This window comes from Excalfactoria chinensis, chromosome 17 (genome assembly GCF_039878825.1).
Source record: "Excalfactoria chinensis isolate bCotChi1 chromosome 17, bCotChi1.hap2, whole genome shotgun sequence".
In the NCBI taxonomy this organism is placed as follows: Eukaryota; Metazoa; Chordata; class Aves; order Galliformes; family Phasianidae; genus Excalfactoria; species Excalfactoria chinensis.
This window is the reverse complement of record NC_092841.1, coordinates 6,146,492-6,173,611: the sequence shown is the minus strand read 5'-3', so window position 1 is coordinate 6,173,611 and position 27,120 is coordinate 6,146,492. Positions and strand designations below refer to the sequence as shown.

At 47.4% G+C, this 27,120-nt stretch overlaps 1 protein-coding gene across 10 annotated transcripts in view; it reads right to left on the bottom strand.

The window, feature by feature from the left end:
• The window catches only part of RHBDL3 (rhomboid like 3), a 47,185-nt gene that overhangs the window by 19,205 nt on the left and 860 nt on the right, over nt 1-27,120 (bottom strand). For 2 of the 10 annotated variants that reach the window (XM_072351948.1, XM_072351952.1), the window contains exons 1-2: nt 24,361-24,492; nt 21,333-21,356 (exon numbers count right to left, since the gene is read on the bottom strand). The exons of 1 other annotated variant lie outside the window; for it this stretch is intronic. In XM_072351948.1, coding sequence (XP_072208049.1) covers nt 21,333-21,356; nt 24,361-24,480 — 144 coding nt within the window. In that variant the 5' untranslated portion in view covers nt 24,481-24,492. Of the gene's footprint in view, nt 1-2,471; nt 2,593-4,348; nt 4,377-7,006; nt 7,091-21,332; nt 21,357-24,360; nt 24,493-25,357; nt 25,492-27,120 lie in introns of those variants that run through there. 7 more of the 10 variants (XM_072351953.1, XM_072351954.1, XM_072351947.1 and 4 more) reach the window with 6 other exon arrangements.

Genomic DNA, 27,120 nt, shown 5'->3' with positions numbered 1-27,120 from the left:
GGATAGAAAGCAAAAGAGATGAGCATTAAGTCAAACTAAAAATAGCAAGGCAGCCACATGCCTATTTCAGAATGTAAATGAGACTCATTAGAAGAAAAGTCCCAGGTGAGATTTGGAGGAAATCCCACTCTGACCAAAAAAAGTCACTGTTTTCTGTCAGTCCAAATAGCTCATCTCCTAACAGTGACACTGAACAAAAGGAGACAGCTTTACAAGGTTGTCTGAACTTAGAACTGCTTCCAGCCCCTAACTGGCATGGAGTACTCAGCCAGAGGCTGCCTGCTCTCCACTGGGCACACTGCCCCAGCAAAGTCTGCACTGGCACCATGCTGAGCATGTTTGTTTCTTTTGTGCTTTGAAATTGAGCACATGCAAGCGGCCAGACGATCCTGCACTGGCTGTGGTGCAGTCTGATCTCTGCCAGCTCTCCGTTGCTGGGAGATTTGCCTTTGATTTCCCAAACTTGGCTCTGAGAAGCCTGGTGCTCGCTGGCCTCCTTTTGTAGATAATGATATCGAGCTTGTTGGCTGGACTGAATGGCTGTCAGGGGCAGGGTGGTCAGGAGGGAGTCTTTTCATGGTAACATTTGGGACATAAAGGGCCTTGGCAGAGCCCAAAAGTTCCTGACAATCCTCAATCTTTCCTAAGAGAACAAAAGCTGAGCAGGCGCCAGGCCTTCAATCAGATGCAGCAGAGTAAAGGCTGCCTTGGCAAGGGAGCGGGTGAGCAGAGCTATGTGGCAGAGGATGCAGCCTGCCAGCAGCAGGGCTGGCACTGCTCTGCCATCAGCAGAACAGCTATAGCACAATGTCCTCGAGTACGGGCAGCTTGTTTAGATGTTGTAGAACTGCATGTGAGGACCTGGAGGACCTGGCACCGGTTCCTTCTGGCCTAAGCCAAGTATTCTTCTCCTACTGCTCCTGGTGACTGCTACCCCAGGCTGCTTTGTAGAGAAGGAGCTGCCTAAACAGAGCAGGGAAGATCACAGGCCCTTGCTGGAACAAGATATTTGGTCAGTGCAGCAGAAGCGGCTGGGGAAAGTGGATTACACAGAACAAGACAAAACAAGTGACCAGTGGGCAGTCAGAGCTGGGTGCTTGCCATCTGCAAAAGGGTTTCTGTCCTCGTGAGGCGGCCTGGATGTATGCTTCCTGACAGCTGGCACCCAGAACCAAAGGTGGATTTCATCAGCTGTTTACTGTTCAACAGCAGCTTACTATTAATCCCTGGACAAGTTCAGCTCCCCTACTCCAGTCACCCCAATTTAATGCTCTGAACCAAGCCAAATATTAAGGCTTCTCCACAAGGCTCAGCTCTGATACTTTCTGGCTCTTGCTGGGAAGTCCCAGACAGCTGACTTTTGTGATGCCTAATCCCAGAGGCAAACAAAGGGAATAAGTATTATTAGCGTAATACCTGAGATGACCTTTCTCAAGGGGAATCAGCAGAAGCAGGGAGATGGCTCATTCAGGGAATGGAACTAACACCTGCTGTCCTGTAGACAGTACTGCTTTCATTCTTACTTCCTGAAAACATTTGGCCCAACCAGAGCTCTACTCAACCATAACACTTTATCTGGACATTTAGAATGTATCTCGTCTAGGACAAAACCTTTCGCTCTTTGAAGGCTTTAAATGCCTCCCAGCTTGAGGGCCAGGGTCAGTAAGAGAAGAGTGGGAATCTCCCCCATGCTGTGTGCTCACTGTTTGACTTTGTAGAAAGACCAATGGCCACAGCAGTGGGAAACATCGATATTCCTTCAAAGGTCAAAAGAGATACAAGTGCTGAAGCATGCGGGCTCCCAAAGCACACAAAGCTACTCAGATCACAAAACACTTTCCCCAGACTTTGTTCTGCTTTAAAGCATGCTGAAAAGAGACAATCTGTGACCAAAGATTACACAAGCAGTTCCGAACTTCGAACCAGCCCACAAGGACAGAAGGTTCTGCTGCTTCTCCCAGCAGTGCAGTGTCAGAAGGCACTGTCGCTGCCTTAGGCAGCATGGTTCCCTCTCTCACATTACTGTAACTGGCTGTTACTGGTGACAATTAGAAATAAATCTGAAGTAAAACCATGGATCTGAGCAGTGTGAAAGAGCAATGGGTGAACAGCAAATAAGTGGCATCTGAACTGAAAACGTCTGCCTCGGAACAGGACTGGATCACAGCTTCCGTCAACAACCTGGAACAGAATGTTTTACTGTAAACCCCAGCTGTAAGGGGATTCTCTTATTTTTGTTTCAATATTTTTTCTATCCAATCAAATAAAGACACTTTAATCTGTCACCACAACACCCAAAATCCATCCCAACACTGCAAACCGCATCAGACCCTACTTTTGACATCACAACCATCACAACTAGCCACGGAAACTGAGGAGTTGAGCCAGTCCTGCAGAACAAGCCCACAAAAGCAACCAGCAACAACACACTCGCAACACTGGGTCCATCAGTTAAAAAAGAGGCAACTGACCTTTGCTAGGCGCTTCATGTGCTTATCCATGATGATCCACTTGTCCCACAAGCTCAGTCGAGCACCTTTGTCTCAAAGGGAGGCTGGATGGTGTCTGGCAGCCAGCATGGCTGCACTGAGCCCCAGCCCCACATTGAGCCTACCAGCACTAAGGCAGCCCAGAGGCTTCCTTATGCTTGGTTACTTCTGCCTCTGCCCGTGTACTTGGACAGACAAGTGCAACCCAACCACTGCAGGGCTGAGGAAGGCTGACTGCCCCCCCACCGCCCCCAAACAACAGGATACTAACGGCAATTTCATGCAAGGTTTCCTCCACATTTTAATGACAATCACTCCTAACTCCCTTGATCCTCAACCAGGCTCTTAAGCAAAAATGTAAATGTGTTAATGACTGTAGCAGCCATCTGACCCAAGATCTTAATTCCTTAGCCCAAACAAGCTGGGGGTTTTGTTTGTTGGTTTTCCTATTTCTTATTTTAGAGCAAACACTCCATAAAAGTAAGGACGCCACTGCAAGATAAAAATAAGAGGAGGGGGCTCAAAGCCTGATAGAAATAGGAAACCAGATTAGGAAAGAAAATAATCCCACATTGTTCCTCCTCTTTAATTAAAGACACATCAGCCACGGCTGAGTGAGCAAGTAGGGTGGAGGCTGATACTGCAGACAGACAATGGGTGTCTTGGGAAAAGGCAGGCACTTCACACAGCACAGCCAGCTGCTTCTCTGCTCCCTGGCAAACAGCCCTCGGGGGCATCAGTGCAGCTGGAGAGTCAACAGCTGAACTGGGCACAGTCTGAGGGTCCTTGGCTGGGTTTGGAATTGCAGATCTGACCCAGGAGCAGACAATTTCCTACCAACCATGGTTTCTCACATTGAGGGGCTTTGTCTTGGCACGGAGAGAATGTATCACTCCAATCATAAGCTCTCTTCATAATGGGCAAGGCTCCAAGAAATTTATCTAATTTGGATGTTAGCTGGGGATTCAATTAACTCCGTTCAAAATGGAATTGTTCCATGGTTCAGCAGTGCCTTCACTTGTGGAAAAGACAGGCCTGGTTGCCAGCCCTCCTTGCGCTGACCCCAGCTCTGCTCTGCACTAGCTCAGCATTTGAACACACAGCCCATCACCTGGATTTGTGTAACTGTTTCTCTGGGTGCAGCACGTGGCAAAGTGGAGATGAAGGGAGCTAGTCTAAGATTCCCTTTTCTTTGGAGATTCAAAATGCATCACTGTTCAGTTATTAAGCAGACGGGAAAGAAGGTTTTGGGAAGGTTTGATCCTTGGTATAACAGACTTCTTGGAGTGAGACAAGAAGTCTCTCAGAATGCCTTGACTTCTCTGTTTACAAGGCAGAAGTGATGTAGCTGTGCCTGCATGACCCTGCACAGTGAACCTGGGTAGTAGTTACAGAGCATGACAGGGCGATAACTACAACAGCAAAGTGCAATTAGCAAGCCACAAGGCCAAACAATACAAGGAAGAACATGCACACAGATGGCCTTCTGCCAAGGTTTCATGTAGAGAAACTAATCAGCCTTTCCAAAACCAAAGCCAATGGCGACTGGAACAAGGGCCCATCAGCCAGACACCATGAAGAACTCCCGTTCTTACCTCCTTGACTCCATAGAATTTTAGATCCAGGTCCAAGCAACTACAGATTTACAACAGACCAAGCAAAACCTGCATTCAGAGATCCCAGGAAATTCTTTCCCTGCTGGGAAAGCATATCATGCTCAGGCAAGTACCCAAAATCCACCTTTCAGCCACCAAGAACATTTTCAAATGCAGCTCTCTTCCCTCTCCTTCCTCTGTCTGTGGGTATCTTGCTGCAAGTCCTCCTGAGACACAGAGTGGAGAGAGCCAAGATGCACTCACAGGGCCTGCTGAATCAGCTTTCAGTCCTCTGCTGCCTCAGTGACCCACCACTCTGAGCAATCTGCTGCTGCGCTCCAGATCAGCCTCCTGGCAGAACACTTGCAGGAATCAGCCTCCAGTCTCAGCTGGGAAATTACACAGCCTTCAAGCCACTCAGAACTAAATTATTCAAAATACACCACTGTGCTGGCTTTGAAACCAAAGCCACACCACAGGAGGAAGCCAGGGTAAACAAAAGCTCCATTATCAGCAACGCTGATGAGGAAGAAGATGCAGCACTGAAAGCGAAGAAGATGATTCCATGATTAAAGAGATGGCATGGATGGCAGGAGATGTCCTCCATTCTGCCACAAGACTTCATGCAGAAAGATGTGTTTATAGACCGAACCTTCTCTAGTTCTGCCTCTTCCTCTTTTATTATTTATGCAAGTGCATTAAGACTAATGGACAGAAGCCAAGGCACTCTAAAACAATTTTTAAAATTTATTTATTTTTAGGTGGAAATATGATTTTTAATCTTGATCCTGGGCTGGTCATATTGCACATTTTGCTGGATAGACAACCTCAACAGATGCAACAGGCCAGGCAAGCACGGCAGTTTACAGCTCAGTCTTGAAAGTCATAAATCAGCCCTGCTGACTAACTGGACAACCACAGGCCGTATCTCCACATAGCTTTGTCTCTTTGCATAATTTGCTGGTCTAGATCTAACATTTCCAGCAGGAACAAACAGCCCAAATACAGACGTTGAGAAGAAATAGGTGGAGAAGCTACAGGTTAACAACTATAACTAGAGAGCTAGCATAATAGAAAGAATGGAAGTCATGTTCCTCAGCAATAGAGAATTTAAAGTGACTCAACCCCCCAACCCCAGACCTGCAACAACTGAAAACAAAGCAGAAAACAAGGCAGGATGGAGAGACAGGAAGACCAGACTGAAAATGACATTTAGGACATGGCAATACTTCTCTTATTCATGCATCATTCTTGCAGTGCTGGAAAGTGGGAAGTCTTCTCACCTGCAAGAGAGAAATCTTCCTCAAACAGTCCCACTGGGGATTAATTAGCCCACCAAGTGGGATCAACTTCTAGCAGAGCATCCTCATGGAGCTTGCTGCAAACTGCTGCACATCAGACAGTCACAGAAAAGGGAGTGCACAGACACAAAAGGAGGACTGGGGAAGGGGCAGGAGGAGAGGGCAGCCCAGGCGGACTGAGAGGAAGCCCAGATGAATGGAAAAAGGCAAGCAGGGATGTGAATGAGCAAAAAGGTGATGAATGGTAAGGAAGGCACAGAAACTTTACACAGGGCAGAGAGCAAAGACGGGCCTGAATGGGGAAGAGTGAAAGATGCTGCTTGAATGGAAAGGGAAGGAGGGAGGAGAAATGAGGCAGAGAGAGCGCAGAGTGGCACACAGTTAAACACTGCAAACAGAATAGCTTCCCACACAGACTTGACAAGGCCTTAAAGAGAGAGAGACAAGTAACACAGCATGAACTTTAATCCAGGAGCAGAAAAGCTGCCTGGAGCAGACAGCGTTACCATCGTCTACCCCTGTATAATCCCTCCACCATCAGACACCTTCTTTGCCCCCAGACAGCAGATTCTCATGAACCCAGCGCAACTCAAACAGCAGCCACCAAAGGCCAGACGGCCCTCGTCAAAAGGAGCTGCAGCAAAACTGAGCCAGTGACATGGAAATAACTGGTGGGATAAAGCAGCAAGATAATTACAAGGATCAACCCAACAGATGCAAGTGTGACACTATCCAACTACACACAGTTTGCTTGTGCAACACAGAAACACTGCTTATCTGTGTTGTCCGCAGAGCTTCCCATCAGTTTCTAACACCAGGACAATTTTTTCAAAACCAAACTTTTCCAGGTAAAACTTGGAGATTTCAGTCATGCCAAGACTTCCCTGTGGATCTGCCTTAGCTTTCAACGCTGATAATTTAGAGGAAATTCCCTCAAATTCTATAAGGCCAACATAGTGGGCAGTAACATTTTCATTAGAAAATTGTCATTTGTGTTTACATAACGTGAACCCAGGGCAGAGGCCTAATTCACCCAAATTCAGGGGACTTAAAATATGACTATAGATAAGATGCCTGTGCTCCAGCCACCTCCACGTGGCACTCCTACACTGTCACCTAGTAACAGACCAGTATAAATTGGAAATTGCCAAATATTCACGGGGGGATTTTTATGTAGTGTTTAAAGCAGACAAAAGGTCAAAGCACCACTCAGGAAGTACATTGAGGTTGATGATATCCACAAACAAGATGTCCAATTGAGTCTCTGTTGGAAACAGCAGGGACATGAGGCTGATGTGTGTTTGCACAGGAATACACAAGCATACAGCTGTGCTAGAGGGACAGCAAGGGTCTGCAGAAAGGATGCTCTGGCAAGCTTGAACGTTGCAGCTTCACAGGACAGCTGAGCCCATGAAAAAATGTAACTGCAAACAGAAGCGTGTCTTAGTTCTCTATCTACTAGCCTGGGTACTAGCACATCACATCACATACAGCACTAGGCAGGAAGGTGAGAGAATATGAATAATTCTTCATTTAATGAAAGGAATGTGAGCTGCGCTGCTGCGGCAGTTCAAGCAAGCTCTAACAGCACTAGCCATTGCTTTGGGTCAAAAGATCATACCATTTCAGCCTGCTTCCTGATTTGCACTCCATCCCAGCTGCTCTCCTCTCCCTTTAGTGCCTGCCTGCAGGAACAGCTAGCTCTCTGGAAGAAATCCAAACACAGGCAGGAGAGGTTACAGGTACTGTGGGGAATGACAGCACAAGGCAGTTCACTACTTAGTCTAGAAGCATTCAAACGGGGAGAAGTTACTAAAAATAAATGCAGACATACATAAATACTGTGCAGGAGAAGGATTTCTTAGATGGGACAGCCAGGAGCTCAGGCATACTGGAGGTTGCTGGAATCTACATCTCTGGGAAGCTGCAGCTGTTACCTCTGAATCAGACAGACTTGTGCTGCCAGCAGCTAGTGACTGACAAGTCATCTCCTTCCAGGAAGGACTGATGCAGCATCCACAAAGGAAGGGGCAAAACTGCTCCCCCACCCACCAACCCACATCCAGATGGAATTCTACCTCTCTCCTGCTCCCCAGATCTAAGTGTCCCATATCAGATGGCCAAGGCAAAAGCACCGTTACAGGCTGGTCAATCTTCTTACACAAATGAACTCAGGACAGTTGAAATGACTCCCTGACAATGTTGGTCTTCATATAAGACAACAGTAAATACAGACTGAGATGTTTTGTAAGGGTGGAGGGCAAGAGAGGGCTGAGAGGACAGTGATGATAGCGTCTAAAAGTCCTACCTAACAGCAGTGATGCTCTCGGAAGTGTGGAGCTGATAGGCAAGGAATGAGGCAGATACTGCAAATAAAAGGCATTGACTGGAAGTCTGAAAAATACTCAGGGAGGCAAAGCCACTACAACAGATCCATGGAGCTGTTCCCCCACCTTACAACCTTCATTCCACAAAAAGAGAAACTTTCATAGCATTTATCCAGCTAAGGATCTCAGCCCACAGAATTCAGGCATCCTAGAAGAGCTTCCTCAGAGCCAAATCTGGACATAACACAGACACCTCACCCAGAGCATCCACACACCCAGCCCTGCAATGACTGCTCTGCCTCTTGGTTATCTCAGCACTCTTCAGCCCCACGAATCTCATATAGGCAATCTATTGTTGTTGCAACCTTCCAGGGCCCGTGTAGCAGCCGTGGAAGAAACCTAAACAAAAAGTCATCACCCCCTGAAATCCTGTCATACAAACTAGACTCTTCCCACCCACTGCCACAAGGACTGAATGGAGAGGGACTGAACCCCCCCTGCCCACCCCTGCCTGGTGGTCTTTTTGTTCTGTGACCTTCCCCTGCACAAACACAACCCATAAACAATCAGACGGGCAACATAATGCGGCAGCGCCGGCTTTCCCAGCCCTTCAAGGCAAGCTGAGGAGGGAAGGGAGGGAGAGCTGGGGAAAGCCAAAAGGACACGGGGATGAAGAATAGATAGAAGAGAGAGAAGTTTGTATTTATTTCTTATTTTTTGGAACGACTCTTACTGTTGAGAGCACCAACACAAAGGGAAACCCTTCCTGATACAGGAGCTTGAAAGTACAAAGTTTCTGCCAGTTTGTCCTAATTATGGGATGTCGCAATTGCAAGCAAGGAGTAAATGTGCCTTCAGGCCTCACAGTGTACTTGCAAGGAAACAGATTCAGTTCGGTTAATGGTAGGATACATATCCCCTTTGGGAAAGGACAACAAGAGCTTCTGAGGCCTTGTCAGGGACAGATCAGAAACTGAGACAGCAAGAGGAAAGCTTCTATCTCTGAAATGTCAGCGGATTCTCCCCAGCATCTTGTGCATGTAAAGGAAAAGGCAGATTCCACAGGAAAGCAAACCAAATAAAGCAAAAAGGAATATAATCTCTCGGGGGCCTGGATTCAGTGAGCTTAGTGGGGCCTTCAGCTGTGCTTCAGGGCACTGGAAATACAGGCTAAGTACTTTTAGAAGTGCAGGAGCCTGTGCTTTCAGAGATCCTGGCAGCCAAAGTGGTAACGGAAAGCAAGCAAAGCTGCAGGAAAGCACTTGTGTGATTTACAGACATATTGCCCCCTAGGGAGCATATTGCAGTAAGGAATGACATCTCAACTACTGCCCGTGCCCCACAGTGTTGTTATCATTACCCACATCCTTGATCAAAGCACTGCAATTGCACAGTAGAAAACCACCCAATGATGCTGGTATGACAACACTTCCATGGAGTGATGCAGCTGAAGTAAAGAGTGAGTCTTGTAGAGCCACGAGGCCACATCTCAGCAGCTGGCTACAGTGAGGGGAGTGGAGCTGCAACCAGCTCTTTCCTGTGACCTGACATGAACTGGAGTAACTGGAAGAGCAGCAGCAATGAGCCTGCACACAACTGGCAAACTTCCCTCTGCAGGGAGACTGCTTCTCATCAATCCACTCCAGCCTTAATCCTCTGTGCAAGCGTCCCATCAGCACCATGCTAAGAGGCAATCTTTCAAGCCAGATGCTAACAATTAACAATAGCAAAGATGAGGGATGAAAGGATAGATGGAAAACAAATACAACCAGGTTCAGCTCATCACAGTGAAAGTCTTTGGGGAGCTGGACAGGAGACATACAGGCAAGATTTTTAGTGTTGTTCAGCCCCACAGTAACCACTACATATAGACACACACAGGACAGCAAATACTCTGCACCTACAGCAGATGTGAGGCAGTGACAGTCAGTCTCACTATTTCTTCTCGCTTGAAAGGAAGTCGATGCAGCCGAGCTGTAAAGCTGCTCTGAGACCTGCATTACTTCTGTGCCACTCAGGATAAACACAGACCTGCCACTGGTTCAAGATGTGAACTCTGAGTATTTCCCCATCAGAGAGGAAGTGTGTTTTTCATTCAGCTCTTTCTACGCACAGACATTTCAGCAGAAGCCATCTTCAAAAATAGGGTTAGTCAGGCAATAGCAGAACTTCAGCACAGTTACCATGTAAACTACCACAGCGACCAACCCATAGCAGACTGCAAACCCCTGCTGCCCCACACAAAGCTTGGTGCTTCACTAATTAAAATAACCTTAGAATCCATGGGGAAAAAGGAATATCCAGGCTTGAATGATCTTTCTCCTTGGCACAACATGCTCTGTGTATTTGCTGCTTCTATTCCTCATCCTAGGTTTGCATTAAGCAATGAAGAGCAGAAGTGTTTGTGTCTCAGAGCTCAAGGGAAAAGCGAGAAGCAGCAATGATTTCAGAGTGCACCTCTTAACATTACCACCACCTCACGTGCTTGAAAACTGAAATTTATCACATAAACGCTTCCCCGGGAGGGGTGAGTGCTGCTTGCTTTAATAAAATCCTCAAAATTAAAACAAATAATTCTATGCCTTTGTGCTTAAAGAAACACTAAAATAAGAAAGCAGGAAAAGTCCTTACCCTTCTGAAATTAGTAATGAAATCAGCATGGGGCCCAAAGGAAGCAAAGGGGTGGCCCTTCAGAGGGGCCATGATTTTGTCTTGTGTGTAAAAGCCCACAGTGGCAGATCTGTAAAGACCAGTGGAACCCTTTCAGTCACATACATCCCACCACGGATGCTTAATAATGAAAATGAATCTACTAAAACTCGTCTCCCCTGAAGAACAGTTTCTGAACACATCTCCAAGGACTTATTCCCACGGACACCATGAGTCTGAACTGTGATGCTTTGTTTTCAAATATCACTGAGTTTCACATTTTCACAGCTTCTTTGGAATAACATTTGATACACAAACAGCGTAAGTGATACTCGCAGATAAAACAGGCAGCCCTCTATAACCATATGGCCTCTCTATCTGCATTGCTTTTGTAGCAAATATAGCCTGAGCCACTGAATTCAAACAAGAGATATTCAGGCGACTTAAAAATTCAAGCCAGCCATTGCCATGCAACCTTAAATGCATTAATTTCTATGAGCATCAAATTCCACCTATTAATGGATCAGACATCCTTTGCAGCTCCCAATTTACATATCCAGCCTGCAAGCTGCTGAGGGGCCACTGGATGTGAAATACATTAATACATTAAATCTGAATAAAGGAAACTAATGCTCACCATAATTCAACTTAATGGTCACATTTGCTTTACATGAAGCACCACAAAGTCCATGTCTTACAAACGCACACCCCATGAAGGTATCTCTCCCCAGATGCAATGGGAGACTGAGCACTCCATAAATAGTAAATGCAATACATGCAGTGCTCACAACTGAAATGCATCCAATATCCATGCAAGGAGGGAACATCCTACATTCACCATGTCACTAAAGCCTATGCTACTGCATACTATGGAAGACAGTTTACCTGGACATATTTCACAACCCTAGACCAATTCTCATCCCTTTTGCTAAACCAGACATTAAATACTATCATCCTTAACGTAACAGTTCTCTTATCTTGTAACAGCTAAAGCAGTGCTGGTACATCTATTCTTTGTCACAGCACAGTGCAGGGATCTGATATCACACCTACAATTCACCTTTTTTTTTGTGTACAGCTATCTGGAAACAGATGAAAGAGAGCTCAGCAGCATGTGCACCTTCTGTCATCCTACATAGGTAGATGAGCCCCTCCAGTGTCCAACCCAAGGCAATTACAGCTACATCAAGAAGAAAGATTTCAATTTCAAGTCTGTTGAAATAAAAGTCAGCCGATGGATGGACATGGGATAAATGTCATGTAAGAGCATTCTCCTTTTTTTCAACTGGGCACTATGCACTTGGGCAGCACCTTGGGGAGTGAGGGGCAAGCACAAATCCAAGGGTCTCCAGCCCCTTTTTAGGACTGTAACAGGACATAAACAGTGATCTTATTCCCTGCTCCAACCCGTGAAAGTAATAAACTGACACTGGAGAATGAGCTTTGAAGTCCTTGAAGGAGGCCCACTGCAGTGCTGAATAAGGACAGTTCCCAACAGCCCACAGCCACTGCTATGAGATACGAGCAAAAACAAAAACAAAATCAAAACATGTACAGTGCAGAATAATCAAGCCCCGATTTGTAACTAAAATGTTCAGAGAAAAAAAATGAAGAAAAGTGAATATGGAAGGTTAATGCAGAGTTTCATCAGAAGTCTTTCCCATTAGTGACAGAACTGCAGCCAGCAATCAGGTGCTCTTTCTCCAGCACCCAGGCTGCTGGGTGACACCCACACCTTGTTCACCCAAGCACATCTCACAGGCATCAGCTACAGAAAATATGCAGAAAGGAAGGGCAGAATTAGGTGAGCAGTGGGGAAGAAGCAAACACCACTCATTTATTCATAGGCATTGCCACTGTAACTTGTTGCCTGCCTCGTATCTCAGAGCAATAAGCACCTGTTTAAGAAAACAGCAAAAAAACTCTGCATATAATCCAATCAAGACACACAATAAAGTCATAGAGGTTAATCAGATCTGAGCCATTAGGTCTCTTTCTGTTACTTCTGAGTGACATATCTGTCATGTAACGCTGGGACGAAGATGAAGGTCAGGCAGAAACACCCACTTGATCTAGCAAGTCCCAAAATCCCAACATTTTCCCTTCCTGTAGAAAGTTTTCTCCTTTCCTTAAAGGTATGGAGTTTTACAGCAATCAGCCATGAAGCCTGCCAGGAGAAAACTACATTTAATACTCTGCGTTTGAAACAGAACATTTCAGAGTAAAAATAGCTCCCTTTTTCACTGTCTGCCAGATCTGGGAGGGAGGTGAAAATCTACAGGGACTTGACTTGATGTGTGAAAAAGCAGTATTCTATAGCAGCGAGTATGCACACAATTCTTTTAGGTCAAATAATAGCTCTGTAATAACACTCAGCTTGGAGGAGAAAACCAAAGCCTGGGATAGATGCATGCTATCTGGCACTGAGTGCCATGACAATTCCAGCACAACCATCAGAAAAAGAAGGGAAAACTTGTAAATAAATATTTTTTTTAAATCTCATCACCTCGCAGCTTTTCTCTTTGATGGACTCTTCCAGATTCCAATTATCTGCTCTGCTACTGACAATCATGACAATTATCTTACCAAGATGGGAGAAAAAGATATTCTGTCAGTATGAAATCTAGACACAGAACTGGCCAGCAGACAACCTCTTCCCCCAGCAAGGAGGAACTACCTTCACCCAGGTAGCTGCAGACAGACTCCTTCATCCTGTAGTGGTGCAGCAGATAACCATACTACGTAACCATACTACGTGCTTGGTCATTAAATACAGGTTTGCAAGCCTATAAAGTCACTGTTGCTTGCTAATGCAGAGTAATTTTTTGCATGAACTCGCTGGTTTTGTGGTAGGCCCGAAATTTAATTAGTTTTCTCAGTTTTATTACTCCGCATGGTCAAATAACAGCCTGGAGCTACCAGTCAGCTGGAACTGCACAAGGTCCAGAAAATTCTCACTGTGCTTTTCAAGACTGTTTACTATGGCCATAAATCAGCAGCTAGCAAATGACTTTCTGTTCTAGCTCTTCTTGGCCACCAGCACCAATCCTAAATGATCCCGTAAATCAATGCAGCAAGGGCAACTCTCAGCTCTTGGGCCACAGAGGGAATAAGGTTGAAAGATCTGTTTCAAACACATTACAGTCCTTTGAGAGATATTCCAGCTACCATCATTCTGGGAGAAGCAACCCTATGCACCTGTCCTGTAGCGACGTCGCTATGAATGACGACCTTGCAGCATTTACAACCTCGCCAGACTCAGCTTTCACATGAAGTCAGGCTGATACTGTCCCTGCCACAAAAGCTGTTTCCTATTTAGTCCATCAGGTAGATAAACTGGGCGCTGCACTCATTCATATAAAGATATGGCTTTGGCCTCTCCTTGTGCTGTGGAGGGCAGTGACAGCAGCAGAAGGTTCCAGTCAGGTGAATACACAAACCAGCCAGCACAGCACAGCCTCTGGGGTCCAGGTTGACTGAACAGCACTGAAGTAGTCACCCTCAAGTTGGGATGTCCAACATGCAGAGGCCTGGGACCCTTCTCACACTTGTTTCTGAGTGCTTCACTTGACCAATTCAGAGCATACAAGATGAGGTTTTCCAGTAGTTTTTGTGAAACTTCTCATTTTCTGCCTTAGAGAACACTGATCTTTTCTTTGTCAAGCAATAAGCACAAAGAACGTGGCTCAATGGCTGCAGGCTGCCATCAGCAAACAGTTCCACCACAAACATATCACAAACAAGCATGCTACACAAAGTGAGGCCTTCATCATCACTGATACCTAATTGTGAAGGATCACAGAAGGTTCTTCCGTGGGGAACAGCTCCCTGAAGAAGTGCATGAGAACAGAGGTGTGATGGCAGTCACAAACAGCTTTGCCTCCAGCTACCTCACTTATTTTTCCCTCATGCGACTCAGGAAACTTCAGAGTATGCACTGCTTACAGAGGATGTCAAGTATCAAAGAACACGAAGAATAGCTCCTAGGGAGAAGATTGATCTTGCTTGTTTAACATCAGTTTCATACATCATTACTCTTCTCACCAGCAACACAGGGTCACTGCAGACAGCTGTTCCTAAGCAACAGGAACATATACTAAGAATACATACATCTTCTGTATCTTGCTAGTGCTGGGAGTTTAATGTTTGGAGCTGAAGGAACTCAAGGTCCATGTGAGATTTCTGTGCATTCTATTCATAATTCTGTGGCACAGAGAACAACCCACTGGTTCTGTTAATCAGTACCTGCTCAATGAGGTCACATCCACAGATCGACAACTCTTCACTGGTTTGTGCTTTTCAAACATGGAAGAGAAGTTGCTATCAGGAAGTTCTGTGTTTGTCCCAGAGCAGCTGATGAGACAGCAGCAGCAGCCCTTGCAGAAGACAGTCCAAGGCAAAATGTCAGTCTCAAGGTACCTCTACTCCAACAGAACACCCCATAGGTAAATAAATAAGTAAGACCAAACCCACTAAAACACACGCACACTTTGAAGACTCAGAATTACCAGGTAGCTGCTGGAAGGATGCAGTATGTAGGGCACACGTGTGGGAGACAAGGGTATTCAAAGGAGCTTCAGGGAGCTGAATTGCCACATTTCAGGGAGAGCTGTGGAACAGCTCAGCCCATCACTGGGACTCCAGCTATTTTGTCTCCAGGTGCATTGGCACCAAGGTGATTTCAGGCCAACACACTGTAGGATACCTAACGGGGCGTCAGAGAGAGATCACAGCTTCTCTGCTGCTGCCAAACTCAAACATGCCCAATGCTGCATTTAATTTGCAAGTGTGCCCAGGTACATTTGTGTTCACTGCAAATAAAGGAAGGCAACAAGATCATCTTTCTACTACACACTTCCCAAGTCTAGTAGAGAGTAAGTTTAAAAGGCCCGTAAATGCCAAGACATAAATGCTGATGGCTTGGAAAAACACCTCCAAACCATTTCAACTTGCTAGGCAGCTGGGTTTGCTCCTTGGGAGACAGGATGATCTCTTCCTCCTCTCTCCCTTCCATCATAACAGAGCACATAGCCAGAGCACTATGCACCAGCTGATTTGCAGAATGGCATCAATCCAGTCTGTGTTTACAGCTTTTTTTCCCCTCCTTTCTTTTTAAACACGAAGGCTTAAATGTTCTGTTTGCTTCAGTGATTTTCTGTGTGCAAGACAGGATTTGAGAACAATGCATTAGCAAAGATTTATGTGCCTAAAACCCACCCAGCACATTCAGCTGGAATTGCCGAGCGCAGCTACCACAGCCTCTCACTGCAGCTGGGATCAGGGATAGGACGGTCTGAATGCAGCTTGCTGTGCCCCTCAGATGCTTCTCTCTAACACACAGGTTTTCAGGAAGCTCAGGCAGCAAAGGTACACAAATGTGTAATGAGTAGGAAGCCTTCCGAGGCTTTTACAGATCTAGAGGCATCAAGCTGCCAGTAACTCACGAGCTGTGTGAGACTGACTCAGCCTCCATGTGCTTTTCAGTGTGTGTCTTAAGATTCCTTAAAACATTTCAGGAGAAGCCTAGTTCAACCAGCACAAGCTTCACTGTGCTGCATTTGTTACACTGCTGATGTCTGGTTCATACTGATGGCTTTTACTTCCAGCTTCATGCTCAAGGCTATCACACAAAGCCAACTGTCAGCACACAAGCTGGTGGGGACTGCAGAGAGGAGTATCCCAATAGCCAGGGAAAGGGGAGGTGGTGTGGCTGATCACAAACCATTCATGCTGCAGGGACCCATATCAAACTCAGGGGCTGGCTGGTGACCAGCGTGCAGTGGTATTGGAATATGAAGCGGGAACTTTGTGAATTTTTGCTGCTCACCCTGCAAGGAGTGGGAAGATGAATGATCTCCAGGTAGCTTTCTCATGCTGAGCAGTCACTCCAGGCTATCATGGCAAAAAGCCAAATCTTGGCATAAGCCCTGGAGTGTTGGGAGATTGCCATCCACTGTAACAATGCTGGGGACAGAAAGAGACTGATTCAGACAAGGCGAAGTACAAAGCATTATCCAGCAGAAGTACTTGCTGCTCGGTGCCTCAGTTTCCTTCCTTGACTAAAGGGAAAATAAATTCCTATCTCCCCTTTCCTGCTGCATTCAGAAGAGCCTCTGGCTGAAGGGGCTGACAATCCAGACAGCATCAACAAACCAATCTCTTTCAGCAAAGCCAGATCCTCTATTACCAGCCCGTTCTTCCCTTCAAATCTGTCCACAGGGCAATGAATTTGAAGGGAATCTTTTTTTTCCTAACCCCAAAATGAAGGAGTCAAAGGGTTAATGCTGCATGACAAAGGTCAGCGCAGTTTGGGGAGGGAGGAGAAAGGCAAGCATTGTGGTCACAGACAGTAGCTCCCTGCACCCAAAATGCCACTTGAGAAATGTAAAGTGATGGCGTTGCTCAGAAAAAAAAAAAGAGGCCTGAGAGCCCTGCCTAAATCCCAGGGCTTTATCATTCATAAAAGCCCAGCCCCTTAAAGTCATTAATCGTGTGCTCCATGGCCCGCCGCCTCAAAGAGCAGCAGATGACACATGCCCAGCTGCCACTGCAGCCCCTCCTCAAGGTAGCGGGGCAGGGGCAGGTGCACCCCCAGTGCCCTCTGCTTGAGACTAATCTATTCTCCCTCCTTGTCCTTTGCCTTTCAGCTCCTCCAGCAGCCCACGCTGACAACTGTAAATGAGATTAGACTTCAAGGCGTGGGGCAGATGCAGAACCCCCTCTGTGCATTGCCAAGAGACCCTTGTAAAGTGTCTTTCCCCCTTACAATGCACAGCTTGGTGGAGGGGGGGAAAAGGGAGAAAGCTTCTAGTCACATTCATAGCTGTGTCCAATAAGCAGACAGGGCACACCCTGGTTTTAAGGCCTGGGCGCTAATCTGTTGTCATACTGAACAATCTTCCCACCAGCACCTCTGATTCTCCCATCCGTATTAGGAGACAAAGTAACGAAATTTGACTATTTCCTATTTCTAGTTCCCTTAACCTCTTTGCAGCACCACTCTGCCCAAATGTGGACATAATGCTCTGATGGGCCCTAACCTAAAGAGACAGCAGAAGTCCAAAACCCAGGTAATGACTTGAAGGCAGCACATGACTCCCCCCGATGCTGCTGCTCACACAGACATTGTTTCCTATTCCCCATCTTGCAGTTTCTCCTCTGCCTGCTCCCACTGAGCCACAACAACCAGCAAGGCAACACAAGTGGTCAGAAAGTGGTAAAATCACCAGGCACAAACCAGTGCCCATAGAGAGCTTCCAGCCTCAGCCACAGCCCCCAGCCAGCAACAGCAGCCAGGGAAACTTGTCAAAGGGGAGTGTGATGTGATGCTCAACAGTGTCCCAGTAAACAAACTGGAACTTCTTTTACAGCATGGGAAATAGCTCGGCTGTGTTAAAGCCTATCCTGACCAAAGGGGCATGGTTAACGTGAGAGTTCATCAAGTTCAAAATAATTCCTTTTCTCAATTACCACCAACCACGATCACAGCTGGCCTGGTTTTAAGGATTGCTTCTTGCAATTTCAGTCATGCAGGAACCAGCCCTGGATTTAAGGAGGCTGCAAAGGCGGCACATTTTCAAGAGCATTTTAATGCTTTAAAGACAGAGCAGGTTCAGCTGTACCCACTGTTGGCAGTGTCAGCCCCTGAACCCTTCCTGACAAGCACATGCCTGGTCCAGAATCACGCAGTCTCATTTCTGAGCTCAACTTTTCCATTAGCTGCCCACACAGAGCGGGTAACTTGGCATCTCTCTGCATTCCCCATAAACTCTGTTCATCTGTTGCCATCACACCCACGTGCAAGTCTCAGGAAATAATCCAGGATTCCTAAAGCAGCTGCAACAAAAACACAGCCTGGATTGACAAGCAATAGAATCAAGGTGCTGCGCCAGAGAGGAGGGTCTTTTGGGAGAGTTGTGTGTGGGGCTATTTTAAACAAGTTTGTTGTCATGACGACACACCGAGGTACGGGTGAGAAGAAGTGAGAACTCCAAGATGAGGGCTGATATTATAAATTCACCCTTGAAATCACAACAGCCGCAGGGATGGGATGGAGATGACAGGAGCTCCTGGCATCTAATGCAGCTAAAAGCCACCTCTGGAAGGCAGGTTGGTCCTAATAAAGAACACCATCCTCTTAGATAGTCCCTTTCACCCAGTATGGCCGAGGGCTGCATAATACCGATTAGCTACAGTCTTCTCTAAAGTAGGGACACAGGGGACACAAAGAAGGGCACCTAAGGCCTTAGAAAAGGCACAGTAAAGAAGGAGCAATCATCCAGCTTGAATTCAAATAGGAATTAACGAGGGATCTTAGTAGCACACAGAAGCATGAATCTGCCAGGACCAATGACTGGGATTGTCTCACTTTTAAGATGATCAGAAGGTAAGAAAAATAGAACATTTTTGGCCACTGAAGAATAAGCAGATACAGTCTCAAGTGCAGTGAAGAACAGAGAAAGGCAGTGCTTTGCTCTGCTCAGAGCCTGGATTCCACACAGACTGTGGCATGCTTGGTGATGTGCAGGCTCTGTAGAAGGCAGCAGATGCAGAGTTAATGTGTGTGTGGGGGGGTGGAGGGTGTTTATAAGCACAATAAATAAATGTATGAAAGCCTATAAAAGTTCCCATATAAAAGTGAGTTAGAGCTGCCTGAGGGCCGTGGCCTCATCATAAAAAATGCATCTCTTCAGCACAGCATGAAGCAGCAGCTGTGCTGTAGCTTTCTGGCTGCAGCACTGGAAAGCTGCCTGTCCACCAGCTCCCAAACTCCTGGGTGAAGTCCTGACCCCCCTAAACGCTCTGGGTTTTGTTCTGGGGAGGGCTTCTTTGAACATCAAAGCCCAGGAAGCAGAGCTGGACCTGCTGGTTTGCTAAACCTTAGTTTTTACTTCTTCAAAATGAGGAAGAGCACTGCTATAAGGCTGAGCGCAATCCTCACCTTCAATCCTCTGAATGTTTCATTTAAGGTGGTGAGGGGGGAGGGTCCCCAACCGCTCTAACACTTTTCCGGGGGTCTTCTCTTGTTCTGCTGCCCTGCTGGGAGGTGCTGAATGTAGAAGCCCGCTGCCCCAGCTGACTTAAATTTGGTCCCAGCCCACAAGTCACACTTGCACAGGGCACATAAATCTTTGGCCGCTCCTTTCCACCCTACACATACATAAGGCCAGGCTGTATCTCCCAGCAGAGCTGCAATAAGACTGTCCTCATGTTTCACATAGAGACATGCATCTGCCAGTTAGAGGTAAACAAAACGTTCTCCTCTCCTACCAACACAGAGCTGCTGGGATAGCAACCTTGTTCCACGACAAACAGCATCCTATAATTCACTGCAGGGCTAATTTCATTGCAGAGCTGATATTGCTCTCCAGAAAGACGTCAGCTCCTTGGCTTTGCCCACAGGCAACAAGGACCTTATTGATGTATTCAGGACTCACAAACCAGCAGTCACAGGTTGCATTCTCTTTGATAACAAAGCCTTACAGACAAGGCTTAGATTTCCACCACAGTCCTAATTGAAACATAGCTAATTATCAGAGTCATGTCTCTGCAGCCCCCCCCAAAAGACATCTACTATTCATACAAGTCCAGGGGGAAATTACCCATTCTGTCCTTTGAGCCTGAGGTAACTACCAGCCAAGATCCCCATCCCACAAGGACTCAATGACTTCAAAGGATGCTTGTAGAATCAGACTCCAAATAAGGTCCAACTCTAGAGACAGGAGAGAATTCCAAGTGGCTGCAGCAAACATTCAGCTTAGATCACAAACAACTTGTCTTGAACCCATGTTTAGAGGAGCAGCATTTCCTACAAGCCCCGGCAAATTCAAACACACCTCACAACTGAGGTGTGAACAACAGTCATAGTAACCTAATTCCTCACTGCCAGTTGCTTGGCTGAGCAACATCAAATGTACTGCAGTCTGGACATATGGATTAGTGGCTGGTCACGGCTGAGCACATGGAAACAAGCACTCACCAGAACCACAGTCTAGTTTCTGTCTGGATGATAACAAGACCCCCAAGGAACCACCAACATTCTTTTGTGGAGGCTGCTGTGCAGCCTTCAGCTCTGTAGTTCAGCCATACAGAAGCAAGGTTACTTCCTTGTAATGTGGGGACAAAAACCCATCAGAACTTCAGCAGTGCCAGGACAATGCCAGCATGACAGTAAGTTCACTTACAGAAGGTGACATTTACGCAGACATGCAGGGCACAGAAGTTTATGACCACCAGCCAGAGCGCGGTGCAGTTTAGAAACAAGTCAGCCCTAGAAAAATCCTTCACTTTATAGCTGCTTCACATTTCAGCCTGGCAGATGGAAGGAACACCAGAAAGCAAACATGTCAGTTAAAGCAGCTAAAAGCATAATTTACAAACTGGAATCTGCAGCCCAAATTCTCAGCAGCTCTAATTCAGAGCTCTACAGAGCCGTGTGTATTTCACCTGGCTATAGACTGGACCAGCAGTACTTACCTGACACAACCACAGCCTTTGGTAGAGAAGCAGATATTTTGCTTACTCTGTAGAAGTTAAAAGCAGCAGGTCCTCCAATGGAACAAATAAATGTAATCCTGCACGAGTCAATTTAGAAACTAGGGAACCTTTTTAAATAACATGCGCTGATTTTACAGCACTGGTCCTCGTTTGTCAGACTCAAAGAGAGGAGATCCTTTCACCCACTGAGCAAAGACAGTGCAGTGGTCAGAGCACCTGCTGCAGCAGCTCTGCTCAGAGCTGTGCTGGGAGCATAGTCGGGGTGGGCCCGCTTTTGCCCCTGGTAGCTCTGATGAGGAACAAAGAGGAAAGCCCACGGCAGTAATGATGATAATGACTTGCATGCTGGGAACTGGGAACACGGAGCTCCTGGATGGTATGTTAAAAGCACACAAAATCTAGTGCAGAGGAAATTAAGTGAGGGTTACACTCTTTGCTCACAGGACAGAGACAATACATCAGTTGTTCACATACCTGATCAAACAGAGCTTTCCAGTGCTGAGAGGCAAAGCATAAAGGGAAGAAAGAGAAGAAAAGAAGGTATAAGAGCAACGACATTAATATGCAATAAACTGTAGAAATATATTCTACAGAGAAATAACCAAACGATTTAGTGCCATTTCCAATATCCTTCTTCAGCCCAGAAGCACCTACCCTTCCGGGGGGAGGAGGCAGGGAATCTACCAACCACAGTGAGTAGAGTTTTCACTTACAAATCCAAATTAAGAGGAACTCAGAACATTCATGTGTTAATTCTGTTTTCTTCTGCTTTGTCTACTTGCAAGCAAGCAAGGAATAAAAGGCTTTTTATCCACCAGGATCAAGACAGCTTGGTGTATGTTGAGGGGAGGGAGGAGACAGCAATGCTTTTACAGATCATTGTGGCCCAGCACTGACCCACAGACTGCCCTGTCTGGTTCTGAGCCTTGCCCTCTGCCTGCTGCTGACTCCAGCAAGGATTTGCTGCAAGGCCTGTGATAACCCATCAGGTCCAGAATCACATCTGTCCACATCTAAAAAACAGGTAATTCTTGTATAAGGCGGAAGGGGAGAAGGATGGAGAGTATCTATTACATGGATTTACTCTCAAAACTTCTGTTCCAGATCTGTCTTAAAAGCTGTGCATAGAAAGAAGATCCATTTCAATGCAGACTGTCATGTGAACACTCTACAAGTTGTCCTCACTATGATATATGCAACAGAAAGCTCTGGGGAGAGTCATATCCAACTCTCTGAAGAATATTTTCTTTCCCTTGGTAGGCTGATCGAAAGCAGAACTGACTGGAGTAACAGTGGGGTATCAGGACAATGAATTCCATTTAATCAGTTCAGCTGTTGGCCCCCACCTTCCCCATATCCACATCCATTTATAAACTCCCATTCATCATCATAAATCAGCCCAGCACTTTAAAGAGAACATTTTGGGACTGTTTGAATCCTGGCCTTGTGAAATGCTGCTCTGAGTCCTGTAATGACATCACAGCTGAGCTCTCACATGCTGTCAAGGCTGTAACAGCCAAGTATCCACTGTGTAATATTTTTGCGGCTAACAACATACGAAGAGCTCACCTTGTGTCAGCTCTTGCTGGCCAAGCAGAAAAGCTCACGTCAAACTCTCAAATGTAATAACAGAAAATCAGCCCCCAGTTAGGTCCCAGGGGAGCACACTCCCAGCACAGAGCAGTCTGAATTTTCAGGGATGATGCTCTGCAGCCTGCTTGTTTCAGCAGGAAATCTTTGGCTGTGGAGAAGGAGGGCATTTGCACCGCTTCCTGCTCTTCTGACTTGCAGATGATACACGATACCTCAAGCTTCTGCCATATCTATTGCTAGGTCTCAGCAGCTTCCCATAAGCAATGCAACTGCAGGCCCTAGCTATGTTTCCTGCAGTCGATAAAATAAGGCACAAGAGTCAAATAACAATGCAGATCCCAACGTAAGTAACACTGCGAGCTGGATCAGACCCAAGCTGTCCTACCTCAAGGTCAAGCAGCAAGTCAGTAGCAGAACTAGGATGATAATCTAGATTTCACCGAGGAAAGCTCACAGCCTGACTACTGAGCCAGGAGCCCAATCCTGCCAGGCACTCAGCACTTCTCTTGGGCACAAAAGCACTGCAATTCTCATAGAATACAAGGTCACAGTCAGACTCAAGGAAGAAGTAGGATTTGGAAACATGTTCACTGAAAGTTCCTTGAAAGTCATCCCTTCCCCTGAAAACTACATGTTCCCTTGACTGGGCATGCTCCAGTGCCAACTGCACGGCAGTTTTGTACCAGAGGACAAACTGCAGTACATGCTTCCTTCTGAACGTACAGCACTAATACAGCCTGGGGAAAGCAGCTCCAGCAGGCAAGTGCACTTCCTCTGCTGCCCTCTGGGAGGAAAATTCAGCAACCAAATTCTAGGGGACTCAGAAGGGGCTGGGAGGTTCAGGAGTCAGCACTGCCCCTAAGCAGCGCCATGCGGGTTCCACTAGCAACACCATAGAAGTAGAGGGAAAAGGAGATGTGCCATCGCTGGAAGCTTAAATTACAAGCGCCGCTTTCACCCAATGCAAGGTCCTAGAGGCAGCCCACCAGAAAGACATTCAGTATCACTGCTTCATCCTCCTGTACGCAGCACAGAGCCTGAGCTTATCTCTGCAGGCTGAGCAGACACCTCCCAGAGTTTGCTGGGAAGGAGAGCTGTAAGCAGTCCTAGGATGCAACAAGAATGCAGGATCTGTTCATATTCATCCCCCCCCCAGACAGGTGCAGAGCGAGCTCTTGCCTCTGGCAGATGCAGAACGACCAGCTCAGCTCTGCAGGCTCCGCTGCTCAGCCCGGCAGGAGCTGATTCAAAACACGCAGGACCACTCGGTGTCCTTCTAGGCTGGGTGAGTGGAGACAGAATGGTACCAAATTAAGCTATCCTCAGGTGCAATCGGAGCCCTGAAGGTGAAGGGAGGCTGCCGAATTGGAGGAAAAACTTCCTTCTGTTGTTCGGGAGCTGGAAAAGGAAACGGGGAGTGTTCACATCAGTCACCTCCGAGAGGCTGGGACTCTGGAAAAGCCCTCTGTCCCCGGGAAGCCCCTCAAGCCAAGGCAGCAGCCCCTCTCTGCCTCCAGAGACGCCTCCGCGTTCAGCTCCGCTCCCCCTGTCTGCAGCCCGGCAGCCGCATCTCGTTCGGGGCTGCATCTCCCACCGGCGCGGCTCCGGGCGCGGGCAGCGGGCAGACAGGGGGTCCGGCCAGGACACCGCAGCCGGGGCTTTCCCGGACGGACGGGGAGGGGGACGGACGGCTTTCCAAGACGGGGACGATTGCCGGAGCCCGCATTCACCCGGCGGCGAGGGGAGAGCGAGGCAGGGAGCGGCGGGGATGGAGCCGGAGTCTTTACCTTGTCCTAGAGGGTCACCGGCCCTGTTCCTCCCCCCGGCCCGGACTTCATTTATAAATAGCTTGAGCCGATTAACGAGGCACGGAGGAAAGGGGTGAAGACATTGAGCAAAGGAAACTTACATCCTCTGCGGCCATAGGTAGGACATCCTCGGAGTCGAGCACCTCGATTTCTTCCGCTTCTGAGCCGGCAGCCACAGCAGGGGAAGAGCTGGCATGAGGCTCCGGCAGCCTGTCTCCCATGCTTGGAAACGGTCCCCCTCCAGCCCCCGCCTCCCCCCTTCTCCCCAGATCCTTAAAGAAATTAAACCTAGCTGCCGCTTGGCAAACTTTCAAGCGCAGCCGAGCCTGCCTTCATGACTCCCGCAGCCGGGAGGGGAGGAAATCCTCCATCCAGGGAACATCCAATTAGCGCGGGCAGAGCGGGCAGGCGGCATCCCTGCGGCCGGCTCCGGACGGGGCAGGTGACCCCTCCCCGCGCCGACTTGGCCGGCTCGCCTCCTCCCGCCCCCGCCGCCGGGCGCCGTCCCCAGTCCCGGGTACGGCTGGTCCCGTTTCCAGATGCCGGCTCCGTGCGCCCTTGGTCTTGCTGAGCAAGTGCGGGCAGGCGGCAAAGCGTGCGGGGTTAGCGCGGCTTTTTAAACCTAACTTCTGCAGCACGGGGATGCTCGCGATTCGGGCTCGGCGAGGCTTTTTTAATCCTTCACCGTAATTATTTCTCCCTATACATTAAGATGGGCGTCTTAATCATCTGGAGCCTGGATTAGGAAGTTGAGGAATGCCCTGACGGAAGGCAGAAATACAGCAGTTTGAGCTTCTTCCAATCAAGTACGGGAATAGCGGGTTGGCGGGGGCAGGGCAGCAGGGCCGGGCTGCTGCTGCTGCTGCTGCTGCTGCTTTGCGCTGTGCTGGCAGGCAGGGAGGCACGGGGCTGGGGGCAGAGGATGCAGAGCCTCAGGCCAAGACTGTGACACAGGAGCTCTAATACCAGGTCACACAGACCTCAGCCACTAGGACAGAACCAAGCAGGATTTCCCTCTTTTCCATACAGATTTGTTTAAAAGGCAGCCAGCAAAAAGAAAAGCTAAATAATAATGATAAACAAACTCAGACAGAATACCTCTGGAACTGCAGTAGGATCTTCCATCCATCAGCAGCACACAGCAGAGATTCCCTCTTCCATCCACAGCTGCCAAGAGCTCCGTGCTGTGTATCACTTTTGATCTAGGTTAAATTAGTCCCACGCTGTGATGGGAAACCCAGCCGGCCTGCGTGCTGAGCTGTGAGCCACGGCACCCAAACCACACAGCAGGGAAGAGCACAACCCTGTTGAAGGCAAAGGCCCATCTGGGCTGATGCTGCTGGGCAGCCGGCCAGAGCCCCTCCAATCTGCTCCTCCAGAACTAAGGGCAGCCCACCAGATCCAGCCCTTGAGAAGCACTAGCCCACTTCACTCATAAAACACCATCCCTGCCAAAATATTCCAGGCCGTGAACAGCTATTATAAAGACAATCTCTTTTTGATTAAAAACCTAAACCTCATCAAAACTTCAAAACAGATGGATGGGAAAAAAATGTACTATGCCAGCAGAAAGAAGCAGCAATCATTTAAAGATGTCCTTAGGGAGGAAGGAGGAGAGTTTGGGAAGTAAAGTGAATAAATGAGCTGTATTTCAGGGGTATCTCAGGCTCCACGCAGCTGGGGATGCCATGTCAGTGTAGTTCAGGAGCCAGCAGGAAAACACTAACCATGAGGTCTAACATAAGTGCAGTAAACAACAGGGAGAGCTGCAAAAGCCTTTATGTTAACACCAAATCCCCATTAAACAGAAGGCTGCTTCGAAACGATAAGTTCATTTTTCTTCTCTAAGGAATGTTTCCACTCGTGGCAATGAATGCTTGGGTTGGTTTTTTTTGTTGTTGTTTTTTTGTTGTTTTTGGTTTTTTTTACTTTTTTTCCCCAAGGAAATATCTCTGCACACTGCACATATTGAGCTTGTGCTGCGCTATAATTGCCACAGAAAGGAAATTAACAGTATTCTAATGAGGAGTTTTGTTACAGACAAATGATCATCTTCCAAGTCTGTGAGAGCCTCTTAATTTAGACTGTCATTTCTCCCTGCTGCATACCCTGGTGATTCTACCTTGGAAAGCAGTAATTGCTGGAGACACCAGGGAGCTGTGGGCCAACAGAGCAGATGCAAACAACACAGAAGGGTTACAGAAGGAATTCAGAGAGACGAAGCTTGAGATAATAAACCCCAGTACATTTTCACATTCGGTTCTGTAGGCAACCCTTGATATGTCTAACACTGCAAACATAATGTAGATAAGGGTCCTTCCTGCATGGGAAGCGGCTAAAAAGGTCAACTGATGAATATGCAATGTGAAAGCCCTCAAAAGGACCAGCCAACATCTGTCAGCCAAGCCTCCTGGAACAAATCAAAGCAGTTGGTTCATGGGTCCTTTTTCCACCCAAAGAAGCCCCAAAGGGCTTTTACAGAACCACACAGCTCTCAGGGTTGAAACCAAATGGAGGAACCTATACAGCTGGGTGGCTGCATTGGAGCTCAGAGACTACTACAGAGGCTGCTTCTTTAGCAAAATGCACTATTTGGGATCAGAAGCCAAAAGCACTGCGCCCTAACACGAACCTAGATGGCACATCCAGACTTACAACTGGATCAAGCCAGTCAGATTAACCCGTTCAGACTCATGAAAGATCTTTAAGGACCATAGGCTGTATGAGCCGGCGGTTGCTGTGCCCAAAAGGTAACAGGGTCAAAGGGTGCTTTGAGCGAGGACAGTGTCAGCCTCACGTTTTAGGGTCAATATGAGTCAGACTGTATGGCCTGGCTGACAGCATCTCCCTCATTCGTGAAC